The following is a 14,428-nucleotide window of genomic DNA, read 5'->3' as shown; positions in this document are numbered from 1 at the left end:
CTTCTTGTCATTTTTATTGACAAGTAGGAAAACACGTTCATAATTTCATCTGAGTTTGGCCAAAAAAGGGTGGACAATTTCAGTCAATGTTTAACTAGTGCATTGCATTGCGTTTAAGAAAACACATTTTCCCATCATGGCTGAATTATTTCATCCTCTGGGTGGGTTATCATAACTTACTCATGGTAACACCCCTATCTAAAGAGTGTTAACTGGTAACTAATCTTAAGGGAACTATCTTCTACTTAACAGGTGCTACCACATAATGAGCACTTATGTTGCCATGGAAACTTTTGTTTACTTCCAACAAATAGTTGGTTGTTGTTTTTTTTGTAGATAATATATACAGAAGATAGACATGCGGTTTTTTCAATCCATGCGTAAATGAGCATTGTTTTGAGAGATATTTTCCTTTAATTTTACACAATTCCTCTTTTGTTGTTGTTCAAAGGCATTTAAATATGTTCCAATTTTGATTTGTTTTTGTTTTTTAAATACATATACATATCATTTATTGATAGAAACTTTGAGCGCGCTTTGATTTATTTTGGTTCACGTGTTCTGCTGAATGAAGCAAACTGTTTTGGTGTATAGCTTGCATTTAACACCTGTAAAATAAGAGTTGAACACATATACTACTCTTGTGCTGAATAATGCAGAAAATGATGTAGTTTTCAATCTCTATAGAACAGTATTCACCAGGTGAAGCGAGTTGTGTTAGAAACTTTATAAACATTCGAGAGAAGAGGTAGGTTTATGTTTTACATATATATTTTCTTTGTTATTATATCTTTATTATTACCAAAGTTATAATTTTTCTGATTTGATATTTGTGTATTTATAGTAAAGATTTACATTTATATATAGCTTATACACGTGTTTTTTAATTTTTAATAGTTTTTTTTTTGCGTTTAAAACATTTGGACAAATATAACTAACTAGGCATCTACCAAAAAATGTTAAATATAAAAAAAACTACAACTAAACCTAAAATTTCTTTTTTTATCATTAAAATTCCAATTTTTTACTGCACATGTGTTTTTTTAAAACCATGTGTTTACGTCATCCAGCATGCCTGGTAAATTTGATGAATGAAAATATGTTATGTAACAGGAAATCGTATGTTACTGTTTTCTTTTACTGTTTTCCTTTACTTGTTAGATAAACGTTGCAGCCTTTTTAAGAAAACTAACACTGGGGCTACTTTAATTCTACTGCATGCATTTAATTTTAGTGCATACCATGAAAAGTTTTCTGCAGGTTAAATAAAATCTCTAATTAGGAGTACACTGTTTAAAAAAAAACAAGTAAATTCTGCTTAGAGATTTTCTGTTTATAAATTTTTTTGATCTGAAATGTTTTCATTTTACCCTCAGGTTTTATTTCACAAGAAGTATGAAACTACTTTTTTCATTATTAAGGTTTTTTTTTGTAAAAAACATTCACAAAAAGAAAAAATGAAGGAAAATAATTTGCTGAATGTGAATGATAGAAAACTAGAAAATATTTTAAAATGTACTAATTCACTGTTTCTAATTTTATTTTAAAAAAGAGAACACCTGTTGCTCTGGGAAACCAGTCTAGTTTATTTTCTTCTCATGCAGTTTTTTTAAAAACAAGTGTAAAAATTTATTACTTTTTGCTGTTTTTCGAGAGATCTGAAAACATAAGACTATTTCACCTGTAATAAATCGAAATATCATAAGAAAGTGTCTACCACCAATTCTACAGAAAAACACAATGAAAGTTTGTATCAACAAAGTTGAGCTCACCTGCACGTTTTTTCAAAAGAATCCAGAAACTTTTGCCAGCCATAAAACTGAAATTTTAAGTAAGAACCTTTTTTCACACATGCCTCCCATCAATCAATGACATTCGAATGGCATTTAAATGGCATTCAAATAATTATTACCTGGTATAACAAGAAACTGGACAAATTTTTTACAAATGACGATGTCAACGGGACAGTCTTCGTTTTAGATGATAAATAAAAAGCCATTATTTCATCTTTTCTTGTATATTTGTTGATAAAATTGCCTTAGTTGTATCCAAATCATGTTTTTGATTGAATATCACCCTTATAGACACGTCAACATTAAGAAACTCATTAAAAAACTTTTATTGGTAAAACTTCCTCAGGATAGCCGTTCCCTTAGTTTCTTATAAAAAAAAACATAAATGTGGTCTTTATAGCTTTCATTTCTGCTCCACCAAGTGCAACGGAAATTCTGGTTAAGACTAAAAATTTAACTCAAGTAAATTCTATTGCTAATCTTTACCATTGGTATAAATACTTCATTGCTGTTTTTCCGAGTACAAATTTTTTTTATATCTATATATCCAATTTAAAAAGTATTGTTCAACTATATTTTTTTCTACAGTATTTAGAAGCTGGATAATTTTTGGGAGCAACATAAAATCCTGGATTCTGTGCTCCATCCAGGAGGATCGTTATCATTTCATTCGGATGAACGATCAATAAAATCAAGTGCAGAGCACATCAGCAGCCCTCATTCCTCTGAACCTATTCAAATACCAAAAAGAAGATCCCGGAGAAGGCTTTATTCTGAAGGATCCGTACCAGAAGAAGAATTTGGTGACAGTGGAATTGACTCTCCACTCCACGATGGAGGAGGGGTTCGAAAAGATTTCTTCAGTACAACAACAGTAAACAACGTGATATGTGAAGGTAGAGAGCTTGATACAACTACCCTGTGGAGTGTTGAGAACAACCATTTCATGTTCGAGGATGGCTTTCCAAAAAGTCACCGAAATGCAAGCAATGTGGAACCATGTCCGCCCCAACTTAAACAACACATGTCATTAACACTTGACTTTGCTTCGCCACATGATCGAGTGTCGTATTTGCGTGGAAATAGTCGACAGTTTGCTGCACTATGTTCTCCTGCGCGCATTCCACCACATGTTGCAGCATCATACAGAAACAGGTCTTATTCCCAGCAGTCTACTGAATCGTGTTCGCCCCTGTACCCCGGTCCACGTAGAGAGCGTACCTATTCAAACCAATCCTTGTTTTCGTTTGGAACGCCAATCAATACTTCATCCTTTGATGTGAACAATGCCATGCAATGTTCTACCCCTTGCTCAACACCTTGCCACGAGGGAAGAGACAGATCATATAGTGGTAAGAATGTGAGATTGTCTTGTTACATCAGATAAAATGCCGTTATTAGTTTTGCATGTCAGAAAGTCATACATCAGGAACAAAAATTTTTGGACGGAAAAACTTTCGAATTTTTTTTTTGTCCGAAAATTTTTCCGTCCGTCTGTCTGCCGAAAGTATTTTTGTTCGAAAATCTTGGGGGTTTTAATTTTTTTAAAATGACCAACGCATAGAAATTATGGGGTAATCAGGAAATCAATAAAAGTAATTTTTGAACTTATTATTTTCGTTTTTTTTTACATTTGCCTGAGGCTCTATCTATAAAGTTGATTCTGAAGACCCTTTTTAGATCTTGATTCCTTTTTTTTGTCATTTCCAGTACTCATTACTTTTGAAATTTGGTTAAAATTCGTTCAAAATGCCTTTTTTGACTTTATAAAATTTGTCCGAAATTTTTTCCGCTGAAAAAAAAATTGTGTCCGAAAGTTTTTCTGCCGAAAATTTCAGTTTTTAATGGGCATAGCTATGTAGTAAATACAAAGTTTATTGCAATATTATTCGTACTGGTTTTCACAATGACTTATTTCACTGTTCGTCCGAAGTTTAGTGTGTGATAGGAATAGAAAAGTTTTCGTCAACTTGGTGTTTTGTTTGCTGCAGGTAACACTGTTAGATAGGTTTAGTGTAATTATGTAGTTCCGACCTTTATTATTATTATTATTAAGCTGTTAATGACCCTTTCCTAATCCAACCACGTTTTAAATTAAAAGAGATATTACGGCTACCATTCACTAGATAATTTTCTATGTTCAACTCTTGTGTAGAGATTATGGAATTTAAAAAGAAACTCGGTAATGTTCGTATACTTCTCTGTTGTTTGTTTGTTGGCTAGCTTGTTTGTTTGTTTGTTTATTTGTTTGTAGCGTGCTTTTTTGTTTGTTTAAACGTTTTTTTAGTACCACTTATAATCAACAGGATATAAGGAATTGCCATGCTCCTCAAAACCCTTCAAATTCCCCCCCCCCCCTTCCCCCCCCAAAAAAAAAAAATCTTTTTTTCAAATTTCCTTAAATTTAATTTTGTGAAGCTTATTCAAAAAATTGTTAGTTTTATCTCTTGAAGTCATTTATTTTGCTCTTGATGATATTCGAAGAAATACAGTTCACCAACCTGTTTCATGTTTTGATGAAATGGCGTCCAATATACTTCATGAAAAACAGACTGATTTATGTCAATTTTAGCATTTTAATGATGCTTTAAAAACAGCAGACATTATGTGTTTTTCTTGCTTTTTTTATATTGCAACAAGTGAGCTTCTGTTGAAGACTTGTATTCCAAAAGAAACGCTAACTTCTCGTTGTTGATAAACAGGCATTGATTTGCAGCATCACAAGGCATGTCAATAAGGGGAGAGCGATCGATCTTGCTCACGCAAAGACTCTTCCAATTCTGAAAAATGAGAAACAAGCTGAGCCATTAATTGCTTCCTTAATTCTACAAAAAGTTTGTTTGGCTGAACAATATCAATTCAAAATAACTAAAATATATAAAAAAGATTAAAAAAGATTTTGTAATAAAATATGTGTGTATAAACTTATTCTATTTATTCAGGTTGTTCGCCCAGTCTAAATTATTGTAACCTTGGGCGAGCAATTTATTGCCTGGGTGTCATTTTCTTATTGATAGGCTTGCATCACGGTATTTTTACTATCCTGGTAGTCTTTCCACACCATTAGTTTTTAACAATGATCTAATTGAAACAGTAATTGATCCTCTTGTTAATTAGATAGGCAGCAGTAAGCGTTAAATATAAGACGGTTGGACAATTTTGTAATGATGACAATGGAAGCAGGACATCATAGCCCAATAATTTAGGCTATTTTTTCGTTTTGACAAATTTTAGTGTTTTTATATAAAATGTTTTGATGAAATTCATGTCTGCAGTTGATTTTTGTCTCTGAAAGCTATAAATAGAATATGATCAAAAACAATTATTACACAGAACTGCTTCCTGTTTTTATTTTAATGTAAATATTTGAACATTTTTTTCTCTTCAAGCGGAAATGTAATCAAACCCTAACGGAAAGTTATTATTCTAATCCCATGTATGGTTAAACGACAGGGAGAAATAATTCCCCTATTAAATCCTATTTCGTTCTCTTTTTAATTCGTCTTCCATTGATTTGTTTATTAAACTGTTCTATTCCTTATTTTTCAGGCTACTGTTTTCAAAGTTTTTTTGTTTTTTAAATACTTTTTAGCAGTAAATATGTGTCCATTAAGCGTAGGCTTTTTTGCTGGCTACCTGCATTTTTTGAACGCTTCAATTCTTTTCAAAGAAGTTAACGATTTTCATAAAGTTCTTTATATATCACATATTTTTTTTAGATGCAAGCGCCCCACCTCTACCCTACTCATTGGATCTTGTTCAAGGGTATGAACACACAAATGAACTTCATTCAGGTGTGTAACAAACGTGACTATCTACACGGCAATTTACAGCCATTTTTTGCTACATTAGGGAAGAAAATTTCGCACGAAGAAAACCTCGCCAGTTCGCGAATTATCATCGAACGCCCGGAATTAAATTATCGCAAAAATTTTGAATTTCTTTAATTCGTGAAAATAAATTCTTGCGAAAAATTTAGTATTCTGTAATACGCGAAAAAAATGAAATGTTAGATTTTAATGGCAAAAATACCTTCTTCCCTTTACTGTCATTCATACATGATTATAATAAAACATTCCAAAAATTAATATACTCAAAACGTTGATTTCTACGAGATCGCGAAATTAAATTCTTGCAAAAAGTTTAAATTTTCTAAATTTGGGAAAATAAATTCTCGCGAAAAAGTCTAATTTGAGCAACAAAAGCACCACTTATTTTGATCTTGAACGTTCAACAAAAAAGATCAACTGCACTCTTGTCAATGTCGCGGTGAGACGTATGTAAGAGAAGAATCAAGTCCTGCTGTATTATTTACGTGTATTTTCCGTAAACAAAGAAATTTTAGCCAGTTTCGTTGGAAACAAAGGTTTTTTAAATTTGGGAAGGAAAAAATTACCTTTATGCGTCTGCAAATTTTAATGTTACTAGGTTTGACATGTTACTTTTGTTCACCATGTGAATTTTTGACAAAATCAAAACTGTTGGCTGTAGGAAATACCAAAAAACTAAAAATCGATTTATTGAAAGCTATTAAGTGATCTGCTAATGTTATAAAAAGTTTGCTATAGACGAAACACGAAATCAAACTCCCGCCTAAGTGCGATTGAACAAATTTTGCTATTCTACACATTAAGAAGGGTTAATGATACTTTCTTCTTTTAGTTGTCACAGTGCCTGCCCCTCCCACCCCGTTAGATTTCCATCTCTTCTTTCCCGATGAGCCGCCCCCTCCGTATGAAGAAGAAGATACAACAGCAAATGGAGGCCACGAGTAAGCTATGTACTTCTTTTATGATTTCTTCAAATGTTTCGGCTTCACGACACTCCTGAGTAGATGTTTCGTTGGAATACTTGACATATGTTTTTTTTATTGTCAGTTTTAGAGAAGATGCTGACGTCAGCAGTTTAATAGAACATTGCTATGCCGTGCCATCTGATAACCATGCGTATAATCCACAGTGGTTACAAGCAATGAACATTACACAGCCTTTGGATTGCCCCTCTGCAAGGTATGGTATACCTTTCCAATGCTAAAACAAATGTCTTAACAAAAATATTTCCACACTTAAAGGATTTTCCTCCCTTTTTCCAATAGGAAATTTTTAATAGTGTTTCAAACATTTGCGAATCTTAAAATGGCACGAGTTCAGCGATATTCAGGTATTCGGACAGTAACAAGTTTAAATTGAGGAAAATTTCTTCAGTAATGAATTTTGGCGAAGAAACTGGTTTGTTTTTAAAATGTCTTATGAACAAAAAAAAATTCGTTGGACATTAAATTCCAATCGTGAAAATTTTTCCACTCTTTTCATAACCAATATCTCCGATATTTATAGTTTTGTATAACCCCGACTGTGAGAAAATATAAGAAGAAGAACACCTCACGATTTTTAATTCAACCAGGTATATAGTCTTGTCATGATTCGGCTTTTTACGAGAACAAGGCTAAACATAGGTAGTAAAAAAGACAAGTACAAGCTCTAAAAAGGTATCAGAATTTAGGTTTCTGGTAATAGCTATTAAACGAGATTGTTTCCTCCCTTTAAACGGGGGTTTTACAGCCAGGCCAATAATATATAACTATCTACGGTATAATAACTTCTCTGTAGCTCCACCTACCATTTTTAAGCGAGTGTGATTAAGTGCAGAATTGAACACGCAACATGGCAAGCCAATTACGTATATATGGACGAGTGTACGATTTCTTATATTGACTTGCATAGAATAACTTTCGTGAAATTGCTCTTGTTTCGTTCAAACTTTTAATTACCCTGGTGAATTTCAATTAGGGGTTTTAGTGTTCTCTTTAATATTAAACTCCCCCTTGGTTTCAGGCATAACAGTAAATCAATTACGAAGTATAATTTATCTATCACATAAAAAAAATCAAATGATTTTTTTTTAATATTGATATTGAAAAGATTTTCTTTACCTCAAGTCAATATTAATAATATTAAACGATGAAAAGATCTGTTTGGGTTTTGGCTGTGTGTTTTTTGTCGTTCTTTGAGACGCTTTCAGTGACCACGAAATTTGCTCACCTATAAATTATCATTATGTTGGCTTACATCAAATCGTATTGTTACGCGTGCAGGAACTTCAATGAAGAAGATGCGATTGAAGCCTTATCAACGTTTGTGTCGACGAATTGGTGTTATGATAATGGCGTCACGAAAAATATGAAAACAAAAGCAATTGTACCAACTAATGGACACCAGGTATTTTTTAAGACTTTTTCATTCAAATCTAGTCGTAAAATATGGAAGTTGAAAGTAAAAATGTTTGGAACTTGTTGTTGCGCCGCTTCTCAAGAGATTTAGGAGGATGTCATTATTTAGGATTATGAAATTATGAGATGGATATTCAGTGCCTGTGGGTAATTTCACGGGATCACCCGTCCTTTATTTACCGCATTTCGTGTCTCGCTACTCGCGATACTATTTAGCGCAGATGCAGACAAAATACGGCTTTAATATAGAGACTTTTTTGTGTTAAACGAATTCCAAATTTTATGTTTTCTCAAAATCTGGATTTTATTTAATTGGATTTACCATCACTAATTTTTGAGTATAAATTCAACCTAATTTTTGAGTGTAAATTCAACTCTATTTTCAAGTGCAAATTCAACCCAATTTTCGAGTGCAAATTCAACCCAATTTTCGAGTGCAAATTCAACCCAATTTTCGAGTGCAAATTTAACTCAATTTTTGTTTATTTTTTGGGAAACGTGTATTCCCTTTCGTTCTATTTTTCACAACGAACTTTTTTTTAGTACATCTTGGAGACGTATTATGAAGAACGCTGCACCAGCTGGCATCAAGAGGCTTACACAAACCAAACCATAGATACTGCAAAAAATGGAACGCCACCAGTTCCATGGAGCATTTGCGTAGCCAGACCAAAAATGTTCCAACAGAAAGAAATACACGTTGAGGTACCCCATACAGCTTCGTTAAAGGTAGGATTTACATATCTGTTTTTGCAGCATATACACTGTTTTTATAAGCAACGTTTTATCAACCTGAAGCTCAAATTCTTTTTTTAAAATCGGATTCGAAATCAAAAAAAAAAAGATATGGGAAAAGATAAGGAGTACAACAACAACAACAACTGTTTCCGAGGCGTGTCTTGTTGTAAAATTTACACGTGAAATTCCACACGTGATTGAAACTAAAGTTTTGACTGGCGTAACGGAGATACAACAGTTTCATGTAAGAGATAAAAGGCATGTCAGCCTACAAATATGGTAAATTTAAGATATTTGATACATTTTCTAAACCCAAGCGATCTAAACTGACGAAAAATTAAAAAAAGATTTCTTTGTATTCAGGATTGTCCATCTTGTAATGGTAAAGGAAATAAAAAGTGTGTTCCATGTTATGGTTCAGGAGACGTAAGTTGTCGATTTTTGATGTTCTCTTCGTAAACGGAACGTGTGAAAGTTGAAAAGTTCTTTTTCAAAAGAAAAAGCATCATCATCCAGTGACGCATCATCAAATGAAAAAAAAAAATCGCGATACCCTGCTAACATCTGCTGACGCCAGTGGGCAGTTGGCAGTTATTAATTTAGGACCAATTTAGGTCAATTGTCTAAAAAATTATTACCCACAAGCAATCATGTGCGGTCTTTTCATATTAGACCTATATTAATATTCACAAACGAACTTAAAACTTAGGATCTAAAGTAATTGGTTATATCCGAAATCTCAAACTGCGATCATTCTTGATAACGTCAGTATGGCCTATTTTTGCAATTTGCTTGATCTTCGCGGCCGTTGCGTTAATTGTCCCAAAACGCGAAAGTCGCAGAAACTGTAAAACGCTTTTTTTAACGCTTCTTACCCTCCCTACACCTGTGCCTACGAAAGAATTTAGCAGGCGTTCTGTTGCAGAGCATTCGTTAGACACAATGCCATTTCCGAATTATTATTAACATGATTGTAGTAGTTCGGTCGTGTAAAACCTAGGTAAAGTCCGCCTTTGTGCATATTTCCCGAACCGCTATTTCGTGCAAACTTGTTTGCTTGTAACATGAAAAGTGGAATTACGTTGCGGGGATTTTGGAACAAATTGACTGACATATAGAAAATTAAAAAAAATTTTTTTTTTTTGCTCTGTTTAAAAAAAAAATTTTAATATTTTTTAGTTGAAATGTTCCATTTGTGACGGACTCGGAGTATTGCATCATTGTACACAAGAAGACATGTCAATACTAGAGCGCCGGTCGTCATCATCTGGTTGTCGGACTTGTCACCATTGTAACGGCGGCAAGAAAACATGTCAGAGTTGCCATGGCAAAGGACAAATGGTTTGTACTACATGTAAAGGAAATGGACGTGTGAAAGTTTACATAAGACTAACAGTAAAATGGTAAGAACAGTCGACTTTTGTTTTCGTGTTTATGCTCGCAACTAAATCTTGAGTACAATGTTTTTATATGATCTTTTCGGAAAGTTTATATTCTAAAATGTACTACACGCTTTTTCCTTTGTAAAAATATATGCTTTATAAAAATATCAGGCTGAGACTTATTATTATAGCCTCTTCAGTTCATATTGGTACTACTATCAACGAGGGTCTTGCGAAGGAGGTCCTAGTGCATTTAAAGGTCCCCTTTGAGCTACGGAAGTCATGCGAACACAGCAATCGCTCAACTAGACAACAGCCTAAGATATCAATCCTATTCTCATGATGAACGTCAAGTAGAAAGGATAGATTAATACTCTATAGTCTCTGGCATGACTCGGCCAAGGTTTAAACCCAAGACCTCCCGCACTAAAAGCGAATGCTCTACCACTAGGTTATCATATTTAAAATGATACGTCTATTTTTCGAACAATAGAAAAATAATATTAATGAGCGAAAATAAGAACCGCATGAAAGAGGTAATTTAGCGAGTGACGATCTAATAAATTAAAAGAAACGAATTTAAATGGAAGCAGAACCAGTGTGTTTTCTTCTTATTTCGTCGTGTTAAAGTTTAAAATTTCTTGTTTATTTCCATTTTAGGAAGGTTTTAAAAGCTCATAAAGTGTTGCAAAAAACAAAACTTCCTAAACAATGCATTACTGACGTATCTGGGACGCTTGTTTTCCAAGAACAAAATGATCGAGTATATCCTTTGATAGACTTTCCAGAAGATTATATAAATGTGTCGTCTCGAAAGATGATAACTAGTCACGAAGACCAATTGCGACATGGTCGTATAATAATGCAGGTAATATAAGATAGCAAACTTAGTAAATTTTATTAAAAAGTGTTGATTCTACGCTGGTGTGAATCTAAAAATCTTCAGTGTTTTAATCTATCAATGACCTTATATGTTGTGAATGCTACTTAGGTTCTCAGCAAATTATCTAATACTTCTGTTACCATTGTACCTGTAGAAAAAACCGCTTATTAAATAGTTCATGACACTGCACGATTGCCATTTAAAGAATAAAAGCTGCACGTCCATTTCACTTTTTTTTTTTTATTATCTATTCCATTAAATCGTTCAAGCATTAATATCTTTTGTTTTAAACTTAATTACTATTCATGATTTGTTAAAATAAAATTCTTGGGACAGGAATTTTTTGAACATCTACAAACGCATTTTTTATTTTTTAAAACAGAGAAATTTAATTCAAAATGCTAAGAAAAACAAGGATTAATTGCGCATGTAGTAAGATAATTGCCATCTTTGTTGAATATCAGATTTTTGCACTCTCTGCTTTCACTAGGCTGCGCATCGTGAAATATCATTTCTCTCGAGTTAATACATCTTCATGTTTAACTAATAAGCACGCAATATCTGCCTACTATTTTATACTTTATACTTGCAGGCAAAACCGCTTATCAAATAATTTAAGATATTCCTCCTTTTTATTTAATGGAAAAACACTTTGCAGAGTTTAACTTTTGTTTTGCTTTTAAATATTAAATCGTTCAAGTATTAATATCTTTTGTTTTAAACTTAATTACCGCAACATGATTTGTTAAAATAAAATGATTAAGCCGGAAATTTTCTGAAAATCTACAAGTGCATTTTTTTATTTTTGAGAATACAGAAATTTAATTCGAAAGGCTAAAAAAATAAGGTTCAACTGGGCATATAATAAAATATCACAATCCCATTTTGACCAATATACATTGTCTTTTAATACAGGAATCACAGTTGACAAGGCCAATGGTTTTTTAATAAACTATAATTTTATTGCAGCGCCATTGTGTAAGAGAGGTACCTGTTACTGAGATCCGTTCACAATGGAAAAGACAGGAGTTTACTTATTGGGTGTATGGAAATGAAAATCAAGTTTATTGTCCAGATTACCCTTCGAAATGCATGATGGGATGCAACATTTTGTAAATAAAAAAGAAAAACATTTAAAAGAAAACTATATAGTGGAACCACAGCGTTCTAGTTGTATATATACTTAAAAGAAGTTTATTTAAAGAATTTTTTGTTTTGTGAGAAAACACGTAGGATATAAAAATATAGATATTCTGAGATATCCATTTTATTGTCTATTGTTGCCCATGCCCTTTGTCTCCCTGAAACAGAATTTTTCGTTATCTGCTTTCCAACCGCGGCTAAAATCACTGAAATTCATATTAAAATATCATTTATTTGTTATGCGGAGTAGGAACAAATATCTTCTACAATTGAAAACATTTCTAGTTGTGATGAAGCGGGTAGGGGGGTCTTTTTAAAAACTAGCTGGTGACCGGTGGTGAACGCCAGGTGGAGCGCTTTGTGCAGGTACACCATGTAGCACGACCGGGTTGGGGTTTTTTAGTACATGTATATGATGTCTCACAAATTCTGTGGAGTGCTTACAGCGATAAGGCCTTCCCGTTGTTTAACGTCAGTTTAAGCGCTTAAGTGCAGGTAAATCGTGCTGCGCAAGCAGGTGGAGCGCTGTAGTACAGGTAAATCGTTTGAGCATACAGGTGGAGCGCTTAAGTCTAGGTAATTCGTTCTGTGCATGCAGGTGGAGCGCTGTAGTACAGGTATGCGGTATGTTGCAAATGCAGTCAAGTGCGCTTAGCGTTATATAGCGTTTCGTGTGTAATATATTTTTCAAAAAATAAATTTTCCAAAATTTTAGGTGATATTAACACAGGTTACAGCCTGTTGTTTCCATGTAATAACAGAAAGAGTCGTTATTATTGTTTTTTTTTTGCGGAATTTTTGAGAATATAGGAATTTAGTATAAGAAAACGACTAATGATAGATAACTACAGCACATGCTTGTTTTTATAAGCAAATACTTGTAAACATATTCAGGCTCAGAAAGGAAATTTTTTTTAAAGCTTACTACTGCTCTGCCTTGGTGAATCCCTTTTATGTTTGTTGCTTATTTTATGAGTATTTTCACTAGATGCAGTAAGTTGCATTCACATTTATGTATTTTTTATAAATACGAGCTTATGTAACCATTTTAAAACGCGCTTATATGTAAAGAATAATTTATGTATGTTTTGGTCCTGAAAACGAGAGAAGAAAAAAAAACTTCCACTCCTTCCCATTCTTCCGGTTTCTACAACATAATTTACATTATATTGCCTTTGCGAATGGTTTGCATCGGCAACCCCAAATAGTCCTTACACACGAGAATTAATTTATGCGAGCATAAATTTTCGCGAATTTAGTTCCCACAAAAATTATTGGGAAACTCGCTATTTGCCAAATTTGTGAAAATGGATTCTCGCCAACCTCGTTCCCAGGGCATTTTGCCTTGTTGATAAAGTTAATAGCGGGCACTCATTAATAACGGCTCCAGGAGGAGCCACAAGATCCTCCGTAATAACGGCTCAGGGGCCACAAGACCCTTGGGAATCACTGAGGGCTCATTTTTGCGAGATATCCCATGTTTAAATTTGTCACATTGGTTTAAGGACATATTGTCAAACAAACAAAAGTTTTCACCAACCTCGTTCTCTGGGCGCCTGTTTTCTCTTATTTATATCAAGACGACGTCCGCTTATGTCAGAAAAGATACAGCAAGATGCACGGGGGGGGGCAAGGTTAAGTTTTCGCACTCCTTTGGAAAACTTCCTACAATTCTGGCTTCTTATTTATTAAAGTTAGTCTGGCGAAAATTAGAAAAGAGCGTTTTTGATAAATTTGACAGCAGCGGCGAAATTGTTGGCTGCTCCCCCACCAGTAATAATGGCTCAGGGGCCAAAAGACGCCACGCATCGTCTAAGAAAAATAGAAAATATTTTTCGTTTACCCGTAAGTTTAGTTCTCATTGTTTACATACAATGGTTTTCGTTTTTATATTATCATAAGCTGGTTTTTACCACCTGAAACCATCCTTTCGCTTTCATTTCATTACTTGGGGAACATTTCCTACACTTTCATTTTGTCAAATGGATTTTTTTAGTGTTGATTTTTAATAACACAGGAGATCCCCAAAACAACGCCACGTGTCGTTGGAACTGTGATTGATGATATGTTGCGTGTTTTACGTCGAATGTCTTGCATTGTGATATAGTTGTCTTTTGGATAAACTAAACTTGTGTTTCGATTAAACATATGGCACAAAGATTAAACGCTATATGGTAGCTTCATAAGACAAACTAGCTGGAGCTCATCCTTTTACTCTCTTTTTTTGTTTGGAAAACAAGGAAGGCTTTGTTGAATTAAT

At 33.6% G+C, this 14,428-nt stretch overlaps 1 protein-coding gene across 1 annotated transcript; it reads left to right on the top strand.

Annotated features, from left to right (window-relative positions):
- The first annotated feature begins 111 nt into the window (after positions 1-111).
- On the top strand, positions 112-12,284 carry LOC130645304 (protein SSUH2 homolog). Its single transcript, XM_057451255.1, has 11 exons — positions 112-748; positions 2,382-3,145; positions 5,513-5,587; positions 6,456-6,564; positions 6,671-6,802; positions 7,888-8,011; positions 8,566-8,751; positions 9,124-9,186; positions 9,940-10,163; positions 10,803-11,010; positions 11,995-12,284. The coding sequence occupies exons 2-11, from the start codon at positions 2,740-2,742 to the stop codon at positions 12,139-12,141; spliced, it is 1,674 nt and encodes a 557-aa protein (XP_057307238.1). The 5' UTR covers positions 112-748; positions 2,382-2,739; the 3' UTR covers positions 12,142-12,284.
- The last annotated feature ends 2,144 nt before the right edge of the window (positions 12,285-14,428 follow it).

Source organism: Hydractinia symbiolongicarpus, chromosome 5 (genome assembly GCF_029227915.1).
Source record: "Hydractinia symbiolongicarpus strain clone_291-10 chromosome 5, HSymV2.1, whole genome shotgun sequence".
NCBI lineage: Eukaryota > Metazoa > Cnidaria > Hydrozoa > Anthoathecata > Hydractiniidae > Hydractinia > Hydractinia symbiolongicarpus.
Note: the sequence above shows the minus strand (reverse complement) of the source record. Positions and strands in the feature narration are given on the sequence as shown.